General features: G+C 40.4%; 1 protein-coding gene and 1 pseudogene across 3 annotated transcripts in view; both read right to left on the bottom strand.

The window, feature by feature from the left end:
- PRIM2 (DNA primase subunit 2) overlaps positions 1-22,740 on the bottom strand; it is a 293,144-nt gene that overhangs the window by 94,438 nt on the left and 175,966 nt on the right. For all 3 annotated transcript variants that reach the window (XR_003796637.1, XM_029242399.1, XM_029242400.1), the window contains one exon: positions 1,917-1,989. Coding sequence is in view for 2 of the 3 variants with exons in the window: in XM_029242399.1 (XP_029098232.1) it covers positions 1,917-1,989 (73 nt within the window). In the remaining variant the exon portion in view is untranslated. The remainder of the gene's footprint in view (positions 1-1,916; positions 1,990-22,740) is intronic.
- On the bottom strand, positions 9,138-9,734 carry LOC114907125 (annotated as a pseudogene).

Below are 22,740 nucleotides of genomic sequence, written 5' to 3'. Positions count from 1 at the left end.
TCCATGGTGTGGACATAACACCATTTGTCTAACCATTCACTCGTTGAAGGATATTTGGGTTGTATCCAGTTTGGGGCTATTTCAAACAAATGAGTGTACAGGTTTTCATGTAAACCTAAGATTTCATTTTCCTGGGATAAATGTTCAAAAGTACAATTGGTGAATCACAGATGAACTTTTAAAATAACCCCAATACAAAGTAAAACATAATAAGAGAAATGGTTCTCAAAATGTGAATTCAAATAAATGTATTAAAGAAATTAACAATTAAAAGAAAACCTTTTTTGGACTTCCCTGGTGGCGCAGTGGTTAAGAATCCACCTGCCAATGCAGGGGATATGGGTTCAAGCCCTGGTCCGGGAAGATCCCACATGACACAGAGCAACTAAGCCCATGCACCACAACTAATGAGCCTGCGCTCTAGAGCCCGCGAGCCACATCTGCTGAGCCCGCATGCCACAACTATTAAGTCCGCAAGCCTAGAGCCTGTGCTCCGCAACAAGAGAAGCCACTGCAATGAGAAGCCCGCGCACCACAACAGAGTAGCCCCTGCTCACCGCAGCAACTAACCCCAATGCAGCCATACATACATACATACATACATACATACATACATACATACATACATACATTTATTTATTTATTTATTTATTTATTTATTTATTTATTTATTTATTTATTTATTTAAAAGGAAACCTTTTTCATCTATGGTCTCAACTGCGTTCTCCCTGACCTCCTCAAGCATCCTCCTGAGACTTAACTCCCACCTCTCACGGGCTCCTCAGCAGGTTCAACTTTGCCCGTGAGCAGGGGCAGGTCTCACTTTGCTCCCTTGACTAACCAGGCAGCCTCTTCATCTTTCACAGTAACAACTTCTACTTGATTATAATTTTTCATAGGAAGATGACCTATTTATTCCAGGCTCCAAAAGCTCAGGGTCTCCCCCTACTCACCATCATAACTCTTGTTTCCAAGCATTAAAACCTCACCTGTGTATTTTTAATTTATTTTAAGTAATTTGGTAATTGTCTAAACAAAGATTAATTATGGCTGACTCAGTTTCCCTTTTTTGGGTAATGCAGAAATTCTACAATGTCTTAAAGAGAAATTCTATAAAGTATGGTAACGTGTGCACACTTTCATTCTCCTATGGAGCCACAAAGTGAAGCTGAAATGAGCTGCCTACTAATCTAGTGGCAACACAAGATGGGAGCCTACCCTTAGTGTCATGGAATACATTTTGTATCCTCCTCAAATTTACATGCCAAGTCCTAAACCCACGACCTCAGAATGTGGCTGTATTTAGAGCTGGGACCTGTAAGGAGGTAATCAAGGTTAAATGAGCTCATGGGAGTGGGGCCCTGGTCCAAGGTGACTGGGGTCCTTCTAAGCAGAGGAAGAGACATGGGGATGAGCAGCCACCTAGAAGCCAAGGAGAGAGGTCTCAGGAGAAACCAAACTTGCTGATACCTTCATCATGGAATGCTCGCCTCCAGAACTGTGAGAAAATAAGCTTCTGTTGTTTAAGGCACCCAGACTGTGGTATTTTGTTACGACAGCCCTAGCAAATGGATATACTTAGTATTTTACATTTCTCCTTTACTATATGTATATGGTATTTAAATATAAACAATAAACACTATTTAGTTGTCATCACTTAAAAAGAATTTCCCCTTTGGAAAACTGATTAAATTCTGTTTTTATCAGACTACAAATAATTTTCTCATTTTTTGGTTTTCCTATGATGAAAAAAAAAAATCATATGTATAGCACATGGGATTTCTTTAAAAAATGATTGGCAAGCAATGAAACAACATTCCCTCCCATCTCCCCACCCACAAAATAATCTTTGGTTGAAGAAAATCTGTGCTTCCTCCACTGACAAAGGTTTAAGTTTAAAAGGATGAGATGCTTACCGAATCGATCTGATCTAAAGAAACCTTCCCAACATTTCCCTGTGTACTGTAGTCTTGACCAGTGTACGAATGACTAAAAATAAAAAGAATAAAATATTAAAATAGGATTTGTAAAACATATTTTGATCACTTCAAAGGAAATCTTTAAAATTCTGATACAAAGTCACAAAGATATTTTACACATACCTTAGGAAAAACATAGCCAAGTGTTTTAAAGGTATTTAATAGGATACATTTAAGTAACTTTCCCAAAATTAATACAGAAATGCAGTGCTCATCTGGATCTCCCGATTCCTAATCTAGGGTGCCATTTCCATTTCCTGGAAGCAATATGCAAGTTGTTGTTAAAGTTAACACCTCTCCCACACTGACCCCTTATAAAACAGCATGGCAGCAGAGCTAGGAATAAATGGGAGCTTACGTCCAGAGTCATCACTCAGTAGGCCCTTGAGTGAGTCACCTAGACTCTCCACACCCCAGGATCCCTGTCCGTCAAATGGAGATGACAGTGCCTGCCCTGCAGTGTTGACAGGAGGTCAGAATTGAAATACCTTTTGTTAAAGGACTGGACATATAGTAATCACCATTCATTAAAATAAGTAACATGTGAACAGCACTTTACATGTACAAAGAGTCCTTATCTATATCCTCTAATTACATCCTCACAACACCCCCAACAGAGCAGGTTTATTTTACATTTGAGAAGTGAGGAACTTGTTAGATGAGACAGCAAGTCAGCAGTGCAGCAGGAACTCAAACTTTTTGACTCCCAACCTCCTGTTTCTTCACTATACCATGCCATTCTCTTCCCTGTGATACCTTTTCCTCTTGTATTATTTAGAAATTAGGAAATATAACATGGCACATACTACCTAAAGCCCTCCACCTGTGTACATTATCATCTCCTTGACACAACTCCACACCCGTAGCTCCATCAACAATGACTCAGATGCAGACATTCAGGGATCACGCAGCGAAGAACTGGTGCAAGGTTACATAGAAAACCATAGTCAAACTGTGGTTTATGCAGACTCCACAACTAAAGGGAAGTTCTGGAGTAAAGTATCATTACAATAACAAGGGATTCCAGATGCTCTACTTTCTTCCTGCTCAGCACTATAGCTTCTTGCTGCTGGATAACACACACCCTCAAGATGCTCTGTAGAAAGGCTGTTGTTCCTACAATCAATCAGGTTATTGATTAAACAATGGGTACAGATTATGAAGCAAAACTACTGGATATCTCGGGACGTTGCAGCCACTGGCAAGGAGACTGTCACAAGTGTAGATGTCCCCTTCCGACAGTCCTCCCTCCATGGGCTAAGAATGGCCTGAGAATCACTCTGAGAGCAGGACAAGCAGAATGCCAGAGAGTGACACAGAATGATCCTGCACCTAAAACACATCTTCTTGCCTTTGGTATTATTTCTCCCTCCAGTAACAAATTTCTGACAGCATATCACTGGACTCTATCCATTCCCTTTATCATAGTAGTGCCATGCCACACAAAACTCATGCTAAGTTAAATCAGCAGCTGCCATTTAATTTTAATATTTTACATTTTAATATAGAACACAACCAGAGAATTGTTTCAGTGAAATCCCCCCAAATAAAAACATATTTCACTTTCCAATATGTCTTACACACAAGGCAGTGAAAACAGCATAAGCTACGAGTCTGAAGACTTGCTTTTGTTTTTGTTCTTTAAATCATTGGTTTGGCAAACTGGTAATCTGCACTATTCTCATTTATAAAATGGTATTAATAAGGCCAGGCCTGCCAGGCCTGCCTAACTAACAGAAATCCTGGGGAGATCAAATGAACTAATAAATTCAAAGTGCTAATTAAAATCAGTAAAGCATATTCCAGTACACAGAGCAACTGCAGTCTTGACCAGTAAGTACAGAGGAACACAAAACAAAATGAAACAGGATGGGAAGGGAGGCAGCATGATCCTGTAGAGGAGTCATCCCCCAGTTGGGAGATCCTAGCCCACTCCATTGACCCCTGTAAGCTTTAGGCTATAAATTGATCACGATCATCTAACAGGGCCGTTCAGCTCAAATAGATGAACAAATACAAAAGTCCTGTACAAATGGTAAAATGATGTACAAACATGATTATAGTCACTGAGTAGTTTTCTCAGCCCAGATTAATGCAGTATACAAAGTACAAAGAGAAGATGTATAAAGAGGACACATATGTTTGCCTGAATGCCAGTATAAAATGCTTGTTCCTCAAAGTTTTAATAGAATATGCAAAGGGACCAAATTCCAAGAAAAAAATGTAAGAAAGAGAATGGTAGCAATGATAAATGCAAAGAATTTACTGGGTATAAATAACTACAGAGAGAATATAAGGAAACCGTCAGACATCATACTTCTAAAAATATTATAAATAGACAAGAAGATGGTCACCAGCCAACCCAGTAAGGGCAAGTGTGGAACCCTGGAAGAAAAGTGACAGAAATGAAGAATTGAAGCATAAGAACTGGGAATGAGATTCCTCTTCCACTCATTCAGAATCAGAAAGGATAATATATATATTGGTTAAAGGAGTTGTTACGTCACAGCTATTTAATACATACTTGAACAGTTATGGATAGATGAAGCCAAGGGGGAGGATTTTCAGCTATAAGAAAGGCAAATCATGAGAAGCAGTGTATCCAATGATCTGCAGGCAGAAAGAACCATAAAAAGATTTTGGACAAGAATTCACATAATCAGGTTTATACTCGAGAAAGAAAGCAGTGTAGAGAAATTATTAGAAAGGGAGGGATTGGGAAATGGAAAACCAGTTGGAAGAATATTGCAACATTCCGGGCAAGAGAAGTTTTTGTAAAGACCTTCAGTAAAGTAATGGCAATAGATGGAGAAAGGAAGGCAATCAAGGTAAAAGAAAAAGGAACAAATAGTGCTGCCATAAAAGAATAAAAATCCTTGGGGCTTCCCTGCTGGCGCAGTGGTTAAGAATCCGCCTGCCAACGCAGGGGACATGGGTTTGAGCCCTGGTCCGGGAAGATCCCACATGCCACAGAGCAACTAAGCCCGTGTGCCCCAACTACTAAGCTTGGGTTCTAGAGCCCGCGAGCCACAGCTACTGCAGCCCGCGCACCTAGAGCCCGTGCTCCACAACAAGAGAATACACCACAATGAGAAGCCCGTGCACCGCAACAAAGAGTAGCCCCCGCTCACCGCAACTAGAGAAAGCCTGGGGAAAGCAACGAAGACCCAACACAGCCAAACATAAATAAATAAATTTATTTTTAAAAAAAATCCTTAATAACAATTCACATTAGCTTATGAGACTGCACTTTTGGCTTTTACTTGGAAGTGCACAGGGATGTTACGAGATGAGACTCCTAACAGCCCCCAGGACAGGTAAGGCACCTTCTACCACCCTCAGAGCCCAGTGGCAGCTTCATATCACACAGCTTCCAAATGAATGCAGCTGCTACACTAATGAGCAAAAACATACATAATGAACTGTCAAAATATAGTCTTAGTTTCATGATTTTAAAAACTTGGTTAACTTTATGAACAAACATTTCTTAATCATGGTACTAGGGAAACAGAAAAAGTAATAAAAACTTTTTATAACTTTTTTTAATTTTAAAAAAAATTTTACTGTAATTTTTAACAGTAAAAACAATTTCTAATTGGTTCGATATACACACACACAAACCCAGCAGCAAATACTATTTTCAGTTCATTTTAAATACTCACAGCTTTAAGAAACACTCGCTGTCACTGATGTACAGTTTTAACAAAGGGGATTTAGTCAGCATAAAAGCTTTCCTGCTTCTAACCTTCCACAAGAGAATAAATTGAGAGGTAACACAAATGTCATTTTTTTCAACACAGTGGACCAAAAAACATTTTAATGGGCCACAAAAATCAAATTATGTCACTAATCACTATCCTGCCAAATATAAAGAGGAAGTTTTTTGGGTTTTTTTTGCGGTACGCGGGCCTCTCACTGTTGTGGCCTCTCCCGTTGCGGAACACAGGCTCCGGACGCGCAGGCTCAGCGTCCATGGCTCACGGGCCCAGCCGCTCCGCGGCATGTGGGATCTTCCCAGACCGGGGCACGAACTCGTGTCCCCTGCATTGGCAGGCGGACTCTCAACCACTGCGCCACCAGGGAAGCCCGTGTTCTTTTTGTTTTTTTTAACATCTTTATTGGAGTATAATTGCTTTACAATGGTAAAGAGCAAGTTTTGATTAATCAGAGAATCTTAAAAAGTCAAGATCTGATTTAATTCTCAGTTTAGCCACTAATTTGCCACAAGTAAAAAAGAAAAAGCAGGGCTTCCCTGGTGGCGCAGAGGTTGAGAGTCCGCCTGCCGATGCAGGGGACACGGGTTCGTGCCCCGGTCCAGGAAGATCCCACATGCCGCGGAGCGGCTGGGCCCGTGAGCCATGGCCGCTGAGCTTGCGCGTCCGGTGCAACGCGAGAGGCCACAACAGTGAGAGGCCCGCGTACCGCAAAAAAACAAACAAACAAACAAAAAAAGCATAAGTCAAACTATGCATTAATTATTCATCCATAAATGTAGACAGTAAGGGATTAGGAGCTATAGTGATTTATTTCCATCCTGTATGCTAATTTATCTTCTATTTGCTAGAGTATCAGGTGAAAGGCACTGAAGGTAAAATGGTATCATTTTTATCAAGTCACCAAAAAGCCAGAAAAGTGGTGAAAACAATAAAGATGTGGGTCCATGAATACTGAGTTATATTAGAACACTGTCTGTGGTGAAAGGCGACAGTGTGTGTTTGCTAAAATGTAGCCATTACACAGCACTGTACAAGCAACACAAACACCTTCACTCCCCAAACAGAACTAGAGAAATGCAGAAAACCCAGGACAAACCTTACTTTTTAAAATACCATTAGATTGTCAGGCTCTCTATAAGAGACTTTTTCTACATCCCAGTTGTTGTGCTTTTCTAATTACCTTTTTAAAAAAAGCTTTCAAGGGTCTCTGTACAGCTCCTCAATCCCTCATCAAGCACTTCTGTGACCAAGGAAGAGTCACAAAGTAGTGACGGACCCAAAGATGACCCAAACAGTATGACGTGATGAGGTGATGAGAGCCCCAACAAGGCCGCAGAGAACAGGCCCTTCTCAGAGCAGGGGGAGGAGGACAAACCACATGCAGCCCCGAAAGGGCACCTCAGAGGGAGCTGCCCAGGGACAGCATCCAGGATTCTGAGTGTCGTGAGAACACTGCTGAGATGACTGAGCACAGTGCCCAAGCTGAGCAGACGCCTGCCAAGTCAGCGGGACCAGCTCAAGGCCGAAGGAGAGGAGGTTGACCATCAGGGAGCAGGCGGGCCTGGGCAGCAGAGGGGAAGAGCAGGAGACCACAGTCAAGGAATAACTGAAAAGTCACAGGCCTGGTTGTTTTAGTGTTTTTACCATTCATAGTTGAACAACTTTATATGTATTAAAACATTTTTAAATTTTGATCTGGTTCAGAAAAGTATATGACATGAGTTTATTAGGGTTGTTGGAGGGTTGTTAAAAGTAAGCATGTGATAAGGAGGTGACATTTGGGGATAATAAAAAAGTCTGTTTTTCTCAACATCTAGAGGGTTAGCACATATCAGATGGACAGGCAGAAAGACACAAGCAAAGCCAAGGATATTTCACAGTTTATAGACGAAGATGTTGGGTTAGGTGGCAAAAGAGGTAAGCAGAGGCAAGGGGGAAAAAGAGCTGAAACTGGGCAGGTAGGTCCTGAAACGCAGGTCTCTGAACAAAAACCGTTAAAATAAAGAGCCAATTCTACTTCCTTTTGCAATAACATAGTGCTAAATCATGACTTTAATAAAAACTTGAGGTTTTGTCAAGTTTAAAACCTTTAAAAACCTAAACCTGTGCATAATAGTATTTTCTAAGAAAACTGAATTTTGCAAACACAGAAGTAATTCAGTGTTTGTCCTTGGTTATTTTGTTCTGTTTTGTTTTGAGGTGATGGTCCTAAGTTATCCAATCTACTATAAGAGAACTAATGGTACACAAAATATATAAAAACATCTTCCTACTGTTGCATTTGTTCAGTAAGCTTACATGCAACTTAATTAAAACTCAGTCACATCTGAGGAACTTTTTCCTCCCACATTGTCTTGCTCATTAAACAGTAAGATGTAAGCAGAGTTAGTTTTCCAATAAGGCTAAAAATCACAGTAAACAGAAAATTGTAAAACCAACAGTTTCAACAAATTAAGAGTTGAAAGGAGAGGAGACTTTCAAAATATCCATAACACATATTTACATAACCATATTTGACATGATCCTATTTTCAATCCAATTAAACAATTCGATAGGGGGGTGGGAGGAGGGCTGAGGCATAACAGAGACAGGAAGGCACAGTCAGTCACAGCCACACAGAACCAGTTCGCCCAAACACTACCACACAAACATCAAATCTACACAATAGAAATGCAGTGGATATATAAAGAGGTAAATCAGAAACACACACATCTGCACACATCTGATCTGTGAAAGGTAGACCCATGCCTGGTCTTTGTAGAAACAACAGAAATATAAGCCTCGGTCAATACACCACCAATGTCAACACGAGCACTTAGATTTCAACAGGGAGTTGCTTTTGAGTGCTGAAAATAAGAGGCGAAAACAAAAAGAAATTATATGAAAGTGGATTTGTGGGTCTCATGACAAGATTAGCTGGTTAAGGAAAAAAACCTTTCCTGCTGTGGCCCTGATCTCAGCACATGACGGCCCATCACAACTCTGCTCGAGTGGCCTTCACAAGTCCCACCACTGAGACACAAATGCCACAGGACACAGCTGGCAAAACGGGTGACACCTCTCCAATCATTTTCCCGTTTTCCGATTAGTGATGCAACTTGAGGGAGGGAATAAGGAGTAGTGGAATAGTTGCAACATTTTAGGATTTAGCTGCAATTCTGCCTCATTTGCATAATTTTTCCAAGTCCAATCTGCCCAAAGCAATCAGGGAGTACAGCAGAGTAAGGGAGTGAGCCAAGCAGACTGACGAGGAGCACAGGTACCAGACTCACTGTGTGACTTTGCTTTCAGTTTCCTCACTGGGAAACTGGGATCTCAAAAGGGGTCACGAAAGTACCCCCTCCGAGGACTGCCGTGAGGATCAAATGAGATGTCTATAAGAGTTTACTGCATGATTTTTCACTCAAATTGTTTTTTTTTAAATTGTGAATAATATTTTATTTAGTCATTTTTGTTTACAACTGAAACTCTGGGAATTCAAAATTAATATCCTTGCCCGTGAGCTTCTTATAGACACCAGAAAATGTTCCAACCTTGTGTTCCACATTGTCCTGCTGTGCTTTATCCAAATGAACCTTTATGAGTTGGCTGCCAACCAGCTTCACGCAGATTCTCTTGCCCACAATCTCATTTGGGAAAACCAAGTCCTCCAGGATGGCATCGTGCACTGCTGTCAGAGTGCAGCTCCTGGGATGCTTTTGCTTATTTTTTGTATGGCTTTTGCAAGTTGGCTTAGGCAGAATTCTCCTCTGCGTGATAAAGACAAGGTGCTTCCCGCTGAACTTCTTCTCCAACTCACACACTAGCGGACCTGGATTTTTCTAGAAAGATTTCAGTTGAGGAATGGGAACAAGATTATGATAGCTTTCCGACCACCACCAACTTCAATTTCCTCAGTGGTCATGATGTTCAACTCCCGCAGCTGGGCCTTGAGGTACAAGTTCATCTCCAGCTTCAGAAGGACCTGGGAGATGCCCAACTCAAACTCATCTGGCTTCGCACCACTGGGCTTGGCAATCTTCACGCTGGAACTAAACATGGCCTGGATCTTGCCAATGCGGCCAATACTTCACTCAAATTGTAATCATCATTATCATCCAGGCCTCAATTTGTTACATGTGGACGTTTTGGTTGTTGTTTCTCTCTACTCTTTAACATTCACCACTTTCTTCCCTTGAATATCAGGAAAAAAATGTATTTCTTTCCTATCTTCTTTATACTATCACATAAAATATTTAATCTTAAAGTAGAATTTAGATGTCCTTGAAAAACCTGATGATCTGGAAGGTTTTATCTATAGCTACACTCTTAGAAAGTTTCCACAGTGTAAAACTTCAAACTCAAACACTGCAGGTTTCAATGGAACCCAGCTTTGCAGAGCTGCATATCCAATATGGTAGCCACCAGCGAACTGTGACTAAGCTGCACTTGAAATGCAGCTTAGTCAGAATTAAGAAGTTCCATAAGTGTAAAATTTGCACTGGATTTCAAAGACTTGGTATGAAAAACTAATGTAAAACATTTCATTAATAAATTTTCCTATCAATTACATGTTGAAATGATATTCTGGATATGAGTTAAATAAGATATTACTAAAATTAATGTCACTGAAGCAATTTAAACTTACACATGTGGCTCGTATTTGTGGTGCTCATATACTTCTGGACAGCACTGTCATAGAGTGAGGACAGTGACACGAAGCAATCAAGTGCTTCCCCTGAGGACTAGGTCCACATGCAGAAATGCCAGTTGACCTACCCTGACTTCTATTTGCCAAGTGAAGATCAGACTCTGCTGGTCATAAGTGGAATACAAGCTGCAATTGGGCCACTAAAGGAATGCCTCAAGTCAACTGTAAATATGCTTGTTTTCATAACACTGTGCTTGGGAATCAAGGTTCCAAACTTGAGCCACACCCTCCCATTTCTACTATCAGGGAAGCAATTCTGATTAGCTTGGAGGTAACTGGAATCACTGCGGGGGAGGGTGTGTGTATGTGTGACACATTTTTGTCTGGGAGTCTTTGGGGCTGCGTGACTCACCTCAACACTTAATCACAACAATCCATTCTCCTCTCATCTGTAAGAAGCTGTGCTGGGGGCCGGGGATGGGGGTGGGGGGGGGGGGGGGGTATGAGTCCGGAAGACCGCAGGACCCTGGGCTAGGCCAGACAGAACCTGCCTCCCATCCTCAGGGAGCACCTCTACACCCTCCCTCCCCACCAACAAACAGCCTCTGAGGTTCATAAAATAGTAACACATAAAACACATTTCCTCTCTTCGTCAACTATTCCCCAGTACTCTTGAAAGAGGTTAACACTATTTACTCCTTTCTATCTGGCAGCTATAGTTTATCATATTTTAAAAACAGATATCAAATAAAAAAGCAGTGAAGAAAGCATCACGGGTAATCAAAACTGATCTCTGCATCAAGGAAACATATTTTTTTGTTTAAATTAAAAAGTAAGCTAATACATCTTTCAAAATGAACTGTAATTTCCTACATCATTCTATAAAAGTATACCAAGTCCCAATACAACCCTTTCACATGAAGTAAGGTGTAATCATAGCACAAATGGAAAAACAATTTCAAAAACAGGAAACAATGGTTTTGAACATCACCCGTAATATCCACTTTTGCAATCACAATTTTACCCACTTTGGATGTTAAAAAAAAATACTCTGACCACATAAGCTAGGCTATTCAGACATTTAGAAAGCACAATCCCTGCAGTTTGGATTTCTTGGGTGTGTAGGAAATCAAGGGAACCACAGTTACAATATATCACTTCCTGCTGTGAGGATATCACAGGAAAATTCACTCAATAGCTGTCACCACTGAAATTGAAATGAATTTCTTTCTACAGCTAAATCCCTAGTAAATGGTATCCCACTTGTGTTAGCCCAAGTGATTTTCCCTGCAGTTACTCCAAACGAGAACACAATCAATAAAATTCTGTTATAAACTGAATGTAAATTATTTTTCCACAAGCATGAATTTTACGTAAAAAAAATTCTCTCCGAAAAACTACGATCAGACGATACGTAGGATAATGATCTATATTTCCCTACAATTGAGAGAAGCTGTATGATTTCAAGAGGTGCACATACACAATAAAAAAAACAAGCTCATATGGGTTTCCACATCAGGTGATAACTACAAACAGCACAATCACTACTCTTCTTTGTTTGAAGTTGGCCTCATCTTTTCCCATATGGTCCATATTTTTCTATTTATTCCCATTTCTAAGCTGCAACAGTCCAATGAACTGCAAGAGAGTTGAAAGCTGCACCTCATTTTTCTATAAAAAATATCTGTACCTCACAATTGTCAAAAATCATGGAATTGCACCCTTAAAATGAGTGCATTTCATTGTATGTAAATTATACCTCAATAAAATTGATTTAAAACGTAAAATATACACATACATCCCTATAAGATAGTCACACTACAGTGTTACATAGATGTTTGCACCATACACACTTAAAACCCCCAACAAAGATCTCTATTTTCACGAGTATGTTTTTTGTTTGTTTTGTTTTGTTTGCTGTACGCGGGCCTCTCACTGTTGTGGCCTCTCCCGTTGCGGAGCAGGCCCAGCGGCCATGGCTCATGGGCCCAGCCGCTCTGCGGCATGTGGGATCTTCCCGGACCGGGGCACGAACCCATGTCCCCTGCATCAGCAGGCGGACTCTCAACCACTGTGCCACCAGGGAAGCCCCATGAGTATGTATTTTATACTCCTTTTACATTCTTAGCATATTCTGGGAGTACAATGACCCCTAAGTAGAGGCTGTTTTGACTTGACTTTGACCCAGGATAGTCAAATGATTACAATAAAGAAATTTGCCTGGGAGATTGGTACTGAAAAGTTGAGGGCGTCGAGGGCGGGGTGGGCGTGAAATAAAGTTCTAACACACAGGAGAACTAAGACGTTAAATTGATGGTCATCGTCTCATTTCCCCACAATGTACAGAGGGCGGGATGCTTCTGAGATGCGCTATCACAGGTCTACAGCACCCGACGATGCCCCCTCACACTTGTTCCCTAATAATAGAGAGAACCAGGGACACGAAGGTGGGGGTTTGATGGAGGTTTTGAAGGGAGGGGAGAAGAAGGGGAGCGCTAATGAGGATTATTATTACAAATCACATCCAGAGATCACATCACACACTTTTCCTACACACTGTCACTCCTGCACAGCGATTAACAATGGCTCATCATGTTAAGGTCTTCGTTTCATAGATCGAAACAGCAAGGTTCATAATAGCTTTGGTTTTATTTTGTTTTTAAATACAGTCTTCAACATTTGGATAGGTCACTGGGGAGAAAGAAAGGGGATCCTTCTGAGGTCACACAGAGAAACAGAAAGGACTCTCTTCGGTTAGCTCCTGATTCCAGGAGAAACAGGGGATCCCAAGTCCCAAAACAAAAGGCAAAATCAGTGTTGAATTTCTACAATGTATAAAGAGTGTTTCTTTACCAAAGCTTTTCCTTGGAAATGACAGAAAATTCACCAACATTTTGTCCAAACTATTATACCATCTCATCCAGTCTCAACATTTAGTAGCTTAAAAAACCTAAATGAGAGGTAAAATTTTAAAACCTAAAAGTGTTCTCTCCCAGCACTGGCTCATTCAGGAGTCTTCCTGAGGTCCAGTCCCTGTTACAGCAACAGGGAGAGAGGTAAACAGAAGGAAGGATGCCTTGCTCTCATGGAGCTTACACTGCAGACAAACACACACCAAAAACACAAATGAAAAAAAAAAAAAAAACCAAAAAAAACCCACAAATGAACACGTAAAAATGACCATTTCAGCCAGTGATGCTGCTGTGAGGAAAACAGAGCAGGTGACAGCACAGAGGCCCCGGGGGTGAGTGTGAGCTGGGTGACCAGAAGCAGCCTTTTGTGAGGCTGAGAGGACACAGTTACATCATGTGACCAAGGTCCCCAGTGGCTTCCTGTGGACAGTATGTACGCCGTCCACCAAGGACCACAGAAGCTCAATTAAAAATGGGCTTTTTATTCCCTTTGTATCAATGTTACCTTTTTAGAACTACTTTCTAAACAGTAGTTACAAACCTGAGAGGGAGCTACACCTTCAGTGAGTCTGGGCTGTCGGTCTGTCTGCAGCCCAATCTATCAAGTGTTTTGTTTTTACTGTGAATTGTGCCTGGTTGCCAGGGGGTCTTCTTAGGTTCACTAAACATTTAGACTCACAAGATTTCCACAAGTGGCACCAGGTGGCCCAGAAAGACCCAGGGCAGAATGCCAGCTCACCAGCTGGGCAGCGTGAGCACTAGACCTCCTGCAACACCTGCACAGGTGGGCGGCTCAGAGGCAAGGAGGGCACGCCCACACCCGGAAGCACAGGGCTACTGCGGCTCAGGGACCTCAGACTCCTCAGTGGCCGCAAGCCCTTAGAACTACGTCCACAGCCACCTCAGACTTGGAACTCCAAATCCATTAATCCAGAAACCATTACTATACTTTAAAAAATATATGACTATGTAAACATATTTCAAATATGACAGAGAACCGTGCTGTCCAATCCAATAACCATTAGCTACAACCGGCTACTTAAATTTAAATTAATTAAAATAAAATTATAACCTGCGTTCTTCAGTCACACTAGCCATACTTCAAGCACTCAACAGCCATAAGCAGCTCCTGGCTGCTGGGTTGAACGGCACAGGTACAGAACACTTCCATCACCACAGAAAGTTCTACTGCACAGCACTACACAAATTACTTTTTCACTGCTAATATATTACAGTAACTACCACAATGCTTTATCAGGCTTTTTAAGAAAATTGTTTCCCATAGCATAGTCATCATTTTGTACCTTGTTAGTGCTTTATGCCTAACACAGTGTAAAATAACTAATTTTCTTTATTACTTAACTAGAGGACAATCAATATTTTAAAGAAACCCAAAGAGTGAAGAATACGAAATTTTAAAACTACAGACAATGAAACTACTTGAAAAACATAAACAATCATAAACTTTGCTTTCCAGGAAGACTGACAGCATCCACAATCCATAAATCCCTAAGAAACCTTGGAGTCAGAGGGCCAACAGAAATCTGACATTTCTACTTGGGAACAAGCTGCAAGAACACTGTGACATGCAAGGCTGTGTGCTCACAGAATCATGTCCCTCTACTGTGATTTCCATGATGCTATGTGCCCCACAGAATCAGGTACCTCTACTATGCTAACAGCCATCATAATTTACTATAATTACTTTAAGATTCTCTCTTTTCTGAGCAACACCGAGTCCTATAAGAGCAGAAATAAACATGTATCCCTAGAACCTAACACCATGCCTGGCACCAAGTAGTTCCCTTAATATGTGTTAAATTAATAATAAATAAAACAAACTCTTAGAATAAAGGTTTGTGACCATGTATTTACCTCCACAAGTCACAGCCACTACGTACAACCTCATTACAAAGTCTACTGTTTACAAAGGTATCTATTTGCCTTGGCAAGATAGCCAGTTGAAGAGACAGGAAAGACTTTCCTATCTTCTTTCTATATCACTGCAAAGAAAATCAGTACTTTATATTTCTGTAAAAATCATCGTTAACCCTTTTTTAACTTTAAAACATGTTAAGCTAACAAAGTGACGTAACTACAAACCCCAGGGAAATTTAGTATTGTATATAAATTAAGAGTGATGGTTTACTTGTAAAACTGATGCAAAGTGATGTTAAAAGCTGTTTTCAACCTCCCAAGAGAAAACCCTCACATTAATAGGCAGATCAATGGTCTTCCAAAGATGTTCACTCATGAATATGTTAGGTTATGTGGGAAAAAGGACTCTGCAGATGAAATTAAGATTAAGGACCTTAAGATGGGGCAATTATCCTGGGTATACATGTGGGCAATGTAACTACATGAGACTGTAAAAGCAGAAAGCTTTCTCAGGGTGGGGGCAGAGATGCAGTTGCAGAAGTCAGTTCTGACACATGAGAAGGACTGATGCACTGCTGCCGGCTCGGAGAGGGGACCACACGCAAGGACCAGAAAGAGGCCTCTGGGGCTCAGGGAAGCAGAGGAAGGAATGTGGGCCCCTGGCTGACAGCCCGCCAGGAAATGGGGATCTCAGTCCTGCCACAAGGAACTGCATTCAGCCAGCAACATGCATAAGCTTTAGCAGCACGCTCTGCCCCAGAGCTTCCAGCAACAGCCACAGCCCTGCTGGCATCTTGATTTTAGCTGCGGGAGGCCCATGTGGGATTTCTGACCTACAGGACTGTATGATAAAAATGAGTGCTGCTTTAATCCATTCAATTTGTGGTAATTTGTTATGGCTACAACAAAATTTTCTAATCTAGACACACCAATAAGGTTTAAAATTCAGCATCCTGAATTCTGTCTTCTTCAAGTCACTGGTTCACTTGCTAAGGACGCGGCTACTTTCTCGCCTCTCTTGTCCCTGTAAAGCTATAAGCCACCTAGGCTGCTGCTGCTCTCTGTCCTATCTCCGTCTCCTGGGAAACATCTCCGCTGCAATCCCTCTTAATGCAGTCATCACAGCATATCTTCTCCCCAGTGGACCTCACCTGGCCACAAAGAAGATGCTAACACTCTGTAATTGTTCTTCACAGCTTTATTCAACCAAAAAAAAGCCTGAATACCCAGTAAAATGGGAACGGTTAAGATAGATATATCTATCCTCAATTGAATACTATAAGTCACTTAAAAATGGAGCCATGAAAAGTAATCTTCTACTTTACTACATGGGTATGACATACTAAGTGAAAATAAATTTTTTTAAGTTTAACCATTTAAATTATTATTACGTAAAAATATATAGAGATTACAACAAAAGCCTAGCAGTGGTTATATTAGTGAAGTAGGATTCGTTTCTTCTATTTTTCCAAATTTTATATAGTGTGACTATAAATTTTATCAAAAAAATTAAATGACATAAAATTTGTAACATAAGCCACATACACCTCTCTCCTTCCTCTGCTTGATTAAGCTGCAGCAACTATTTCAGTACAGCCGCGCATGCGTGCGTGCGTGCATGTGTGTGTTTTTGTGTGTGTGTAGATTGGTCTTCTTTCCCTGTTAGCATATAAACATCTTGAGCTGAGGGACCACATCTCTTAGCATCTTTGTACACAGACTATCCACTATAGTGCCCTTAACACAATGGGAGGATTTTAATAAAATGCTCACTCTTGACAAAGTACATCTCTAAAAAGGCATAAACATTTTCAATACAAACGTGAAAAAAGAAATAACTCAAAGACCATAAACAATGGGAAAGAACACATTCTTTCTAATTTATTAATATCTTACAAGACACCTGAAACACCTTCACAATAATCACTGAGCTAAAAGCTTATGTTGCTGCATGTAGAAAAGGAAATAAATCTAAAGTTAATGCCAGAGCTTAGAAACAGGTGATGAGGAAGAGCTGACAAACAGCTGGAGCCCGTGGACCACGTTAATGAGGCTCTCACTTCAGCCCTCACCTGGTGGGCATCCTGATCTACCAAACCTTTCCTAACACGTGAACGCCCAACAATTTTCTGATTTCAAAATGAGAAGTAATTCAAAAAGAAAACACTGGGTACTGTACCACCATGGATATTGGGAAAAGCTTTCTTACAGAGATTGCATTTCTGATATAAAATCTGTGTTAGCATATTCTTCAGAAGAATGAATAGAAATGTGTACATATCAACCAAATGTACTGCATTAGGAAAAAAATTTACAAAATAATTGTTGGTAATAATACCAACTGAAGGGAAAAAAATACCTACTGAAGGAAGATGCTTTCATTATTTTAAATGATTTCCAAATAAAGGTCAATATAAACATCTGCTTAGAAATTCAGGATGCATTACAAGTTAATCCACGTGATACAGTTCAAGTATTTATTACAGGTAATGCTTCTCTTTGCTAGCTTCTCTTATCTTTACTTGATTTCTGTTTTATTCTTAGGTTGAAATATGCTAATAAAATTAGGAAAAATAGTGTAACAAATACATGGTTTTGAAATGTTTTAAAGAATTGGAAAATCATTAAATTTATTGGCAAAATATTAAATGAGAACAATATTCACTTCATATCTTGAGGTGGAGAGGTGAAGGAGGAAGACACACTGTGGGGAAAGGCATTATTTTTAAAGAAAAAAAAATCATATCCAAGTAATCACATGTAGATTGTGGGCTACAAGTTTTCTTCTGCAGTCTCACCTATTTACACCTAGCATTTGTAAATAATACAATAAATAAAAATAACAATCTTGGGCTTCCCAGAGACAAGGAAAGGACTTCCCTAGTGGCGCAGTGGTTGAGAGTCCGCCTGCCAATGCAGGGAACACGGGTTCGTGCCCCGGTCTGGGAAGATCCCACATGCTGCGGAGCGGCTAGGCCCATAAGCCATGGCCAGTGAGCCTGCGCGTCCGGAGCCTGTGCTCCACAATGGGAGAGGCCACAACAGTGAGAGGCCCGCGTAACGCAAAAATAAATAAATAAATAAATAAATAACAATCTTTAACATAAACACCCTTGGTAGTCTATACATTTTTATAAATATTATCCCATAGGTACCAACATTAGGGTAGCAAAGACACTTATAGACAATAAACTTCTACATTTACAGGAACATATCCCAAGGCCTTTATATATCTCCAAATTAGAAAATCAGTACATGATATAATTCACCCTAGAAAATGCAGTGATGTGTGAGGATGTGTAAAGTCACTTTGAGATGTGGACTCATTAGATGATGTATATAATGATATGTGACTTGAGGAGAGCAGAAATTGATTTACACAAATTCTCTCTGGCATTTCAGAATTTAACATGAACTTCCTGAGGCTCCATCACTGAACTTTAAAATAGGGTTAATGACAAACAACCGTCTACCATCCTCACTGGGGTGTTCTGAGTATGAGCTAAAAAGCCAGTTTGGACAGTACTTTGTAAACTAGCCAGTTTGATTTCTTGGTCCCATGTTCTCCTCCCTCTTCTAAATACTTGCCCCTTCAATTATTTCCTTATTCCCATAAACCTCGTTTCTCCCTGACCGATAAATATTGCTCACCTTTCCAGCCTTTGGGGAAAAATGAAACACTTGCTTCAACCATGACACTCATGGGTACAGTCCCCTTTCCTCCTCGCTCTGCCAAGAGCAGTCTACGCTCCCTGTATGCCCACAGCCTCGTTCCGCATTTCCTCCTCAACCCCCACCCCAGGGACAGACTTGCATCTGTACCACTGCAAGGTGGGGGCTGAGCCACTTATGGCTCCCATGCACCTAATCCAACTGACGTGAGAAGATTCTGACCTGACTTCCCTACGCGTTTAACAGTGTTCACCGTTCTGAAAGCTTTCCCTTAGCATTGTTGATGCCACCACCCCTTGCTGTGCTCCTGTTTCACTCGAGATTCCTCCCTGGTGTCTTTACTGGCTTCCCTTTTAACTTATCTCCTCCTTCCATCACTGCCCATCACAGGTCACTTAAACACTAACTTCTATGGGTTCTATTCAGGGCCATTTCCCCTTTTCTTGTCACTCTATATTCTCTCCCTGAGTGATCTCAACCATCCCCCTGATTTTAACCACCCCTATATAGTGGAGATTAGCAAATGTCTCTCTATAAACCTCGCTCTCAAACTGCGGGTCTATATTCAGCTACTTACTAAACACCCCCCATACGCTCCACCAGCATCTCAACTTTAAAATGTCTTAACCCACTGAACCTATGATCCCAGCAGTCCAATTCACCCCCTTGTCCTCCTTTACTCTCCTTCACGGTCACTGACAACATCTTCCCCCAAGTGAGATCAAAGTTCAGTCCAATCATCTGAGCAGCCACTGTGAGCCACCACTGTGCTAGGGGGTGTGGAATCCAAACAACTACTTCATGGCCTCATCACTTAAGGAAATGTACTTTGTGTTTAATTCCATTCAAAAGGTTACAAATGTTGTAATGTGTTTAAGTGCCTATCTCTCAAATGAAATCAAAACTGTAAATTCCTTGAGAACAGAAATTGTCTTTTTTTTTTTTTTAATCCCCGGCACATAATAGGTGCTCAGTTACTGATGGATGCTACTAACGAATAGCTTACATTTCCATAAGAGATTGAAGCAAAATGCTTTCTGTGGTTAATTTAACTTTTAATTATATAACTAGGTTCAACTAAGAAAATCTGGACACATCACTTCTACATTCTCAGAATGATATATATTGTTAAGCAATATACTAAATTATTAGGTTGGCAAAGTGTTATACTAATTCTCTTTGAATGTCTAAGTCCTGTAAAATGACTTGAGAATTTCTCTGTATTGCTACTTCAATTTTTGCGGGTATTGGTATCACCTCCCAAATTAGTTTTATTGACAAACTTAATTAAAACACTACTCATCGTTCCTCTTTGATCATCAGAGGCACTAAACAAAATTAGATCTAATAATGATTTCAGTTTCAACCTCCTAATATCCACCACCCCTTCTAGGTTATATTTAAACTATACAGTTCATGCAAATCAATGATGATTATTTTTTCCTAACAAGATTATCATTAGCATCTTTCAAGCCAAACAGTATTCTTTCCTATTTTGACCTAAGCAAAAGGAAGGTAAAAGAAAAACATTACATTTAGACAGCCAAGAGACAATTCAATATACTTGAAAGCCTTTCCACAAGGTTACTTTTTGTAACAGGAAGTGTCCAACTATGCACATCAGCTGCCACCCTACATACAGATGTCTCTGACATGGTAAAAAAAACAAGAAACCATTTGGTTTAATAATAATAATAATAATAAGAGAAGCAACATCAGTTGGTGCATACTACATGTAGCATCTAGCCCTGGTTGCTTAGCAAACAGCCACAAGTGACTTCCACAGAGAATGAAAGCCCTAAATGAATGTACAGTTTGTGCAAGTTTCAAGGACTCAAGAAGACGTGTCAGTAGTTAATCTAAACTCTAGTTGACAATGACCGCACTGGGGTGGAGGAAGGAGAATCCACATTATCTCACAGAATCAAGCACTGACTAGATGTGAGATCCAGTCCTTTAGGTCTATGTCTTCTGACCCAATGGTTTTATAGGGGAAAGAACTGTAACAATATGATTATTATAAATTATAAAAACTTTATGCAGAAAAAAACCAACAAAATATCACTGGTATAACACGTATTCATTCATTCAACAAAACACATAATGAAGACCTATCATGAAAAGCACTGTGCAGCTCTGGAGCAGCTCATACTATAATGGAGAAATCAGGCAAGGAAACAAGCGATTACAATATCATAGGTTCTGTAACATGGGGAGCCAGGCAGTATTACGGGAACACAAATAAACACCTGAGAGGGAGATGGGGCAGGGGAGGGAGGGTGAGAACCAAGTGGTCAGGGAGAGCTCATCAGAGGAGGCGAACAAGAACAAGCAACATTAGTCAAATCACAGAGGTGGAGGAAGGGGAAAAGAGCATTCCGGGCAGAAGGAAATTATCTGCAAGGGCACTGAGGAGAGCAAGGGCATGTCACACTGGAGGAGCTTCAGGGCACCTGCTGGCAGGAGAAGTCAGGGCGTCAGTACTGACAGAAAGTCCAAAGGGCCAGGCCAGCTCCTTCCAGAAGGACCTCATCTGCCAGGCTGCGAAGTTCTCACTTCATCCCGGGGGAAATGCAGGAGACAGAATGCTTTTAAACCAAGGAATAATATAATGACTGCAGCAGTGATGTGAAATAGAGAGGGCAAATCGGGCAAAGATAAGAGGCCACCAGAAGGAGATGCTCAGGCTGAGACTGGGAGGAGAGGGGGGCAGGGGAGTGACTCACTAACACAGAGCTCTCAGAAATTTAACAACTCTGTACAGTACTCATGCTCCTCAGTCCCTGGTGAAGTGTTAGTCTGGACCCCACCCTCCCCAACTGGAGAGGAGGACAGGAGAGGAGGAAAAGAGGGAGCAGGGAGGCAGGGGAGGAGGAAAATGAAGAACACTGAAAGACACTGGAAATTAACGTCCATGCCAATTTCTGAAGGAGCGTAGCATTCTAGGTTTCAAAAAAATAAAAAGAAACCATAGAGGAAAACACTAAAGGTGCTTGGCTGCATATAACTTGAAAATGTAGGTATGTTGGATAATGCAACATAATAAAAAACTCTCAGAAAAAAAAACGTTTGTAACAAATATAACGAAGAGTCACTATCCTTTATATCTAAAGTATGTAAGATCAAATAATCAAAAGATGCTATCAATAAATGGGCAAAGATAGTTAATCCCACCTCAAAAAAAATGGATAACAAAATGATTTAAAATCATTCTTAATAATTATCAGTGCAAAGTACATGATACCAACAGTATCTCTATGGTAAACCTATTAAATTAGCAACTGTTTTAGCTGCCCCTTCTTGTTCAGAGTACAGCAACATGGGGGATCTTATATGAAAACACAAGTAGAATAAGGTTTTTGAAAAAGAAATAAATATACTTAAATCTTTAAAAGGGTTCATATGCTTTCACAAATTCCACTTCTGAAAACCCATGCTAAGGAAACAATCAAAAATACAGATAAAGATTTACATACCACATTTTTTACACTAGTGAAAAGAATGAAAAATGGTCTAAATGCTCCCCAAAGAATGATAAATATACTATAGGACACCCATACAAGAAAATATCATATAATCATGAAAAACTATGTTTGTGGACAGATTTTAGTAACAGAAAAACTGAAAAAAATAGTGAATTATATAAAAGTATAATTACAACACTCAGTTTTAAAACAGCACAGAGGAAAGCAGTATTATTTCTGAATAGTGATGATAGGTTTTTCCTCCTCCTTTCCTGTATTTTCAAAGTTTGTTTTTTAAATAATGAGGATAAATTATTTTTGTATTTAGAAAACAAATATAACTTACTTCAACTACCCCCAACAAAATATGTGCAGGTTCCCATAGTTTGTCTTAGCCTCGCAGTTAATTAAGCAAATAGCTCATTCCTTTGAGATCTTTCTGAACTCAGTCATCACTACTCATTTTAACTTCAACTTATCAACCAGTTC

This window comes from Monodon monoceros, unplaced genomic scaffold (assembly GCF_005190385.1).
Source record: "Monodon monoceros isolate NGI ecotype Baffin Bay Population unplaced genomic scaffold, NGI_Narwhal_1 Super_Scaffold_3, whole genome shotgun sequence".
NCBI lineage: Eukaryota > Metazoa > Chordata > Mammalia > Artiodactyla > Monodontidae > Monodon > Monodon monoceros.
Note: the sequence above shows the minus strand (reverse complement) of the source record. Positions and strands in the feature narration are given on the sequence as shown.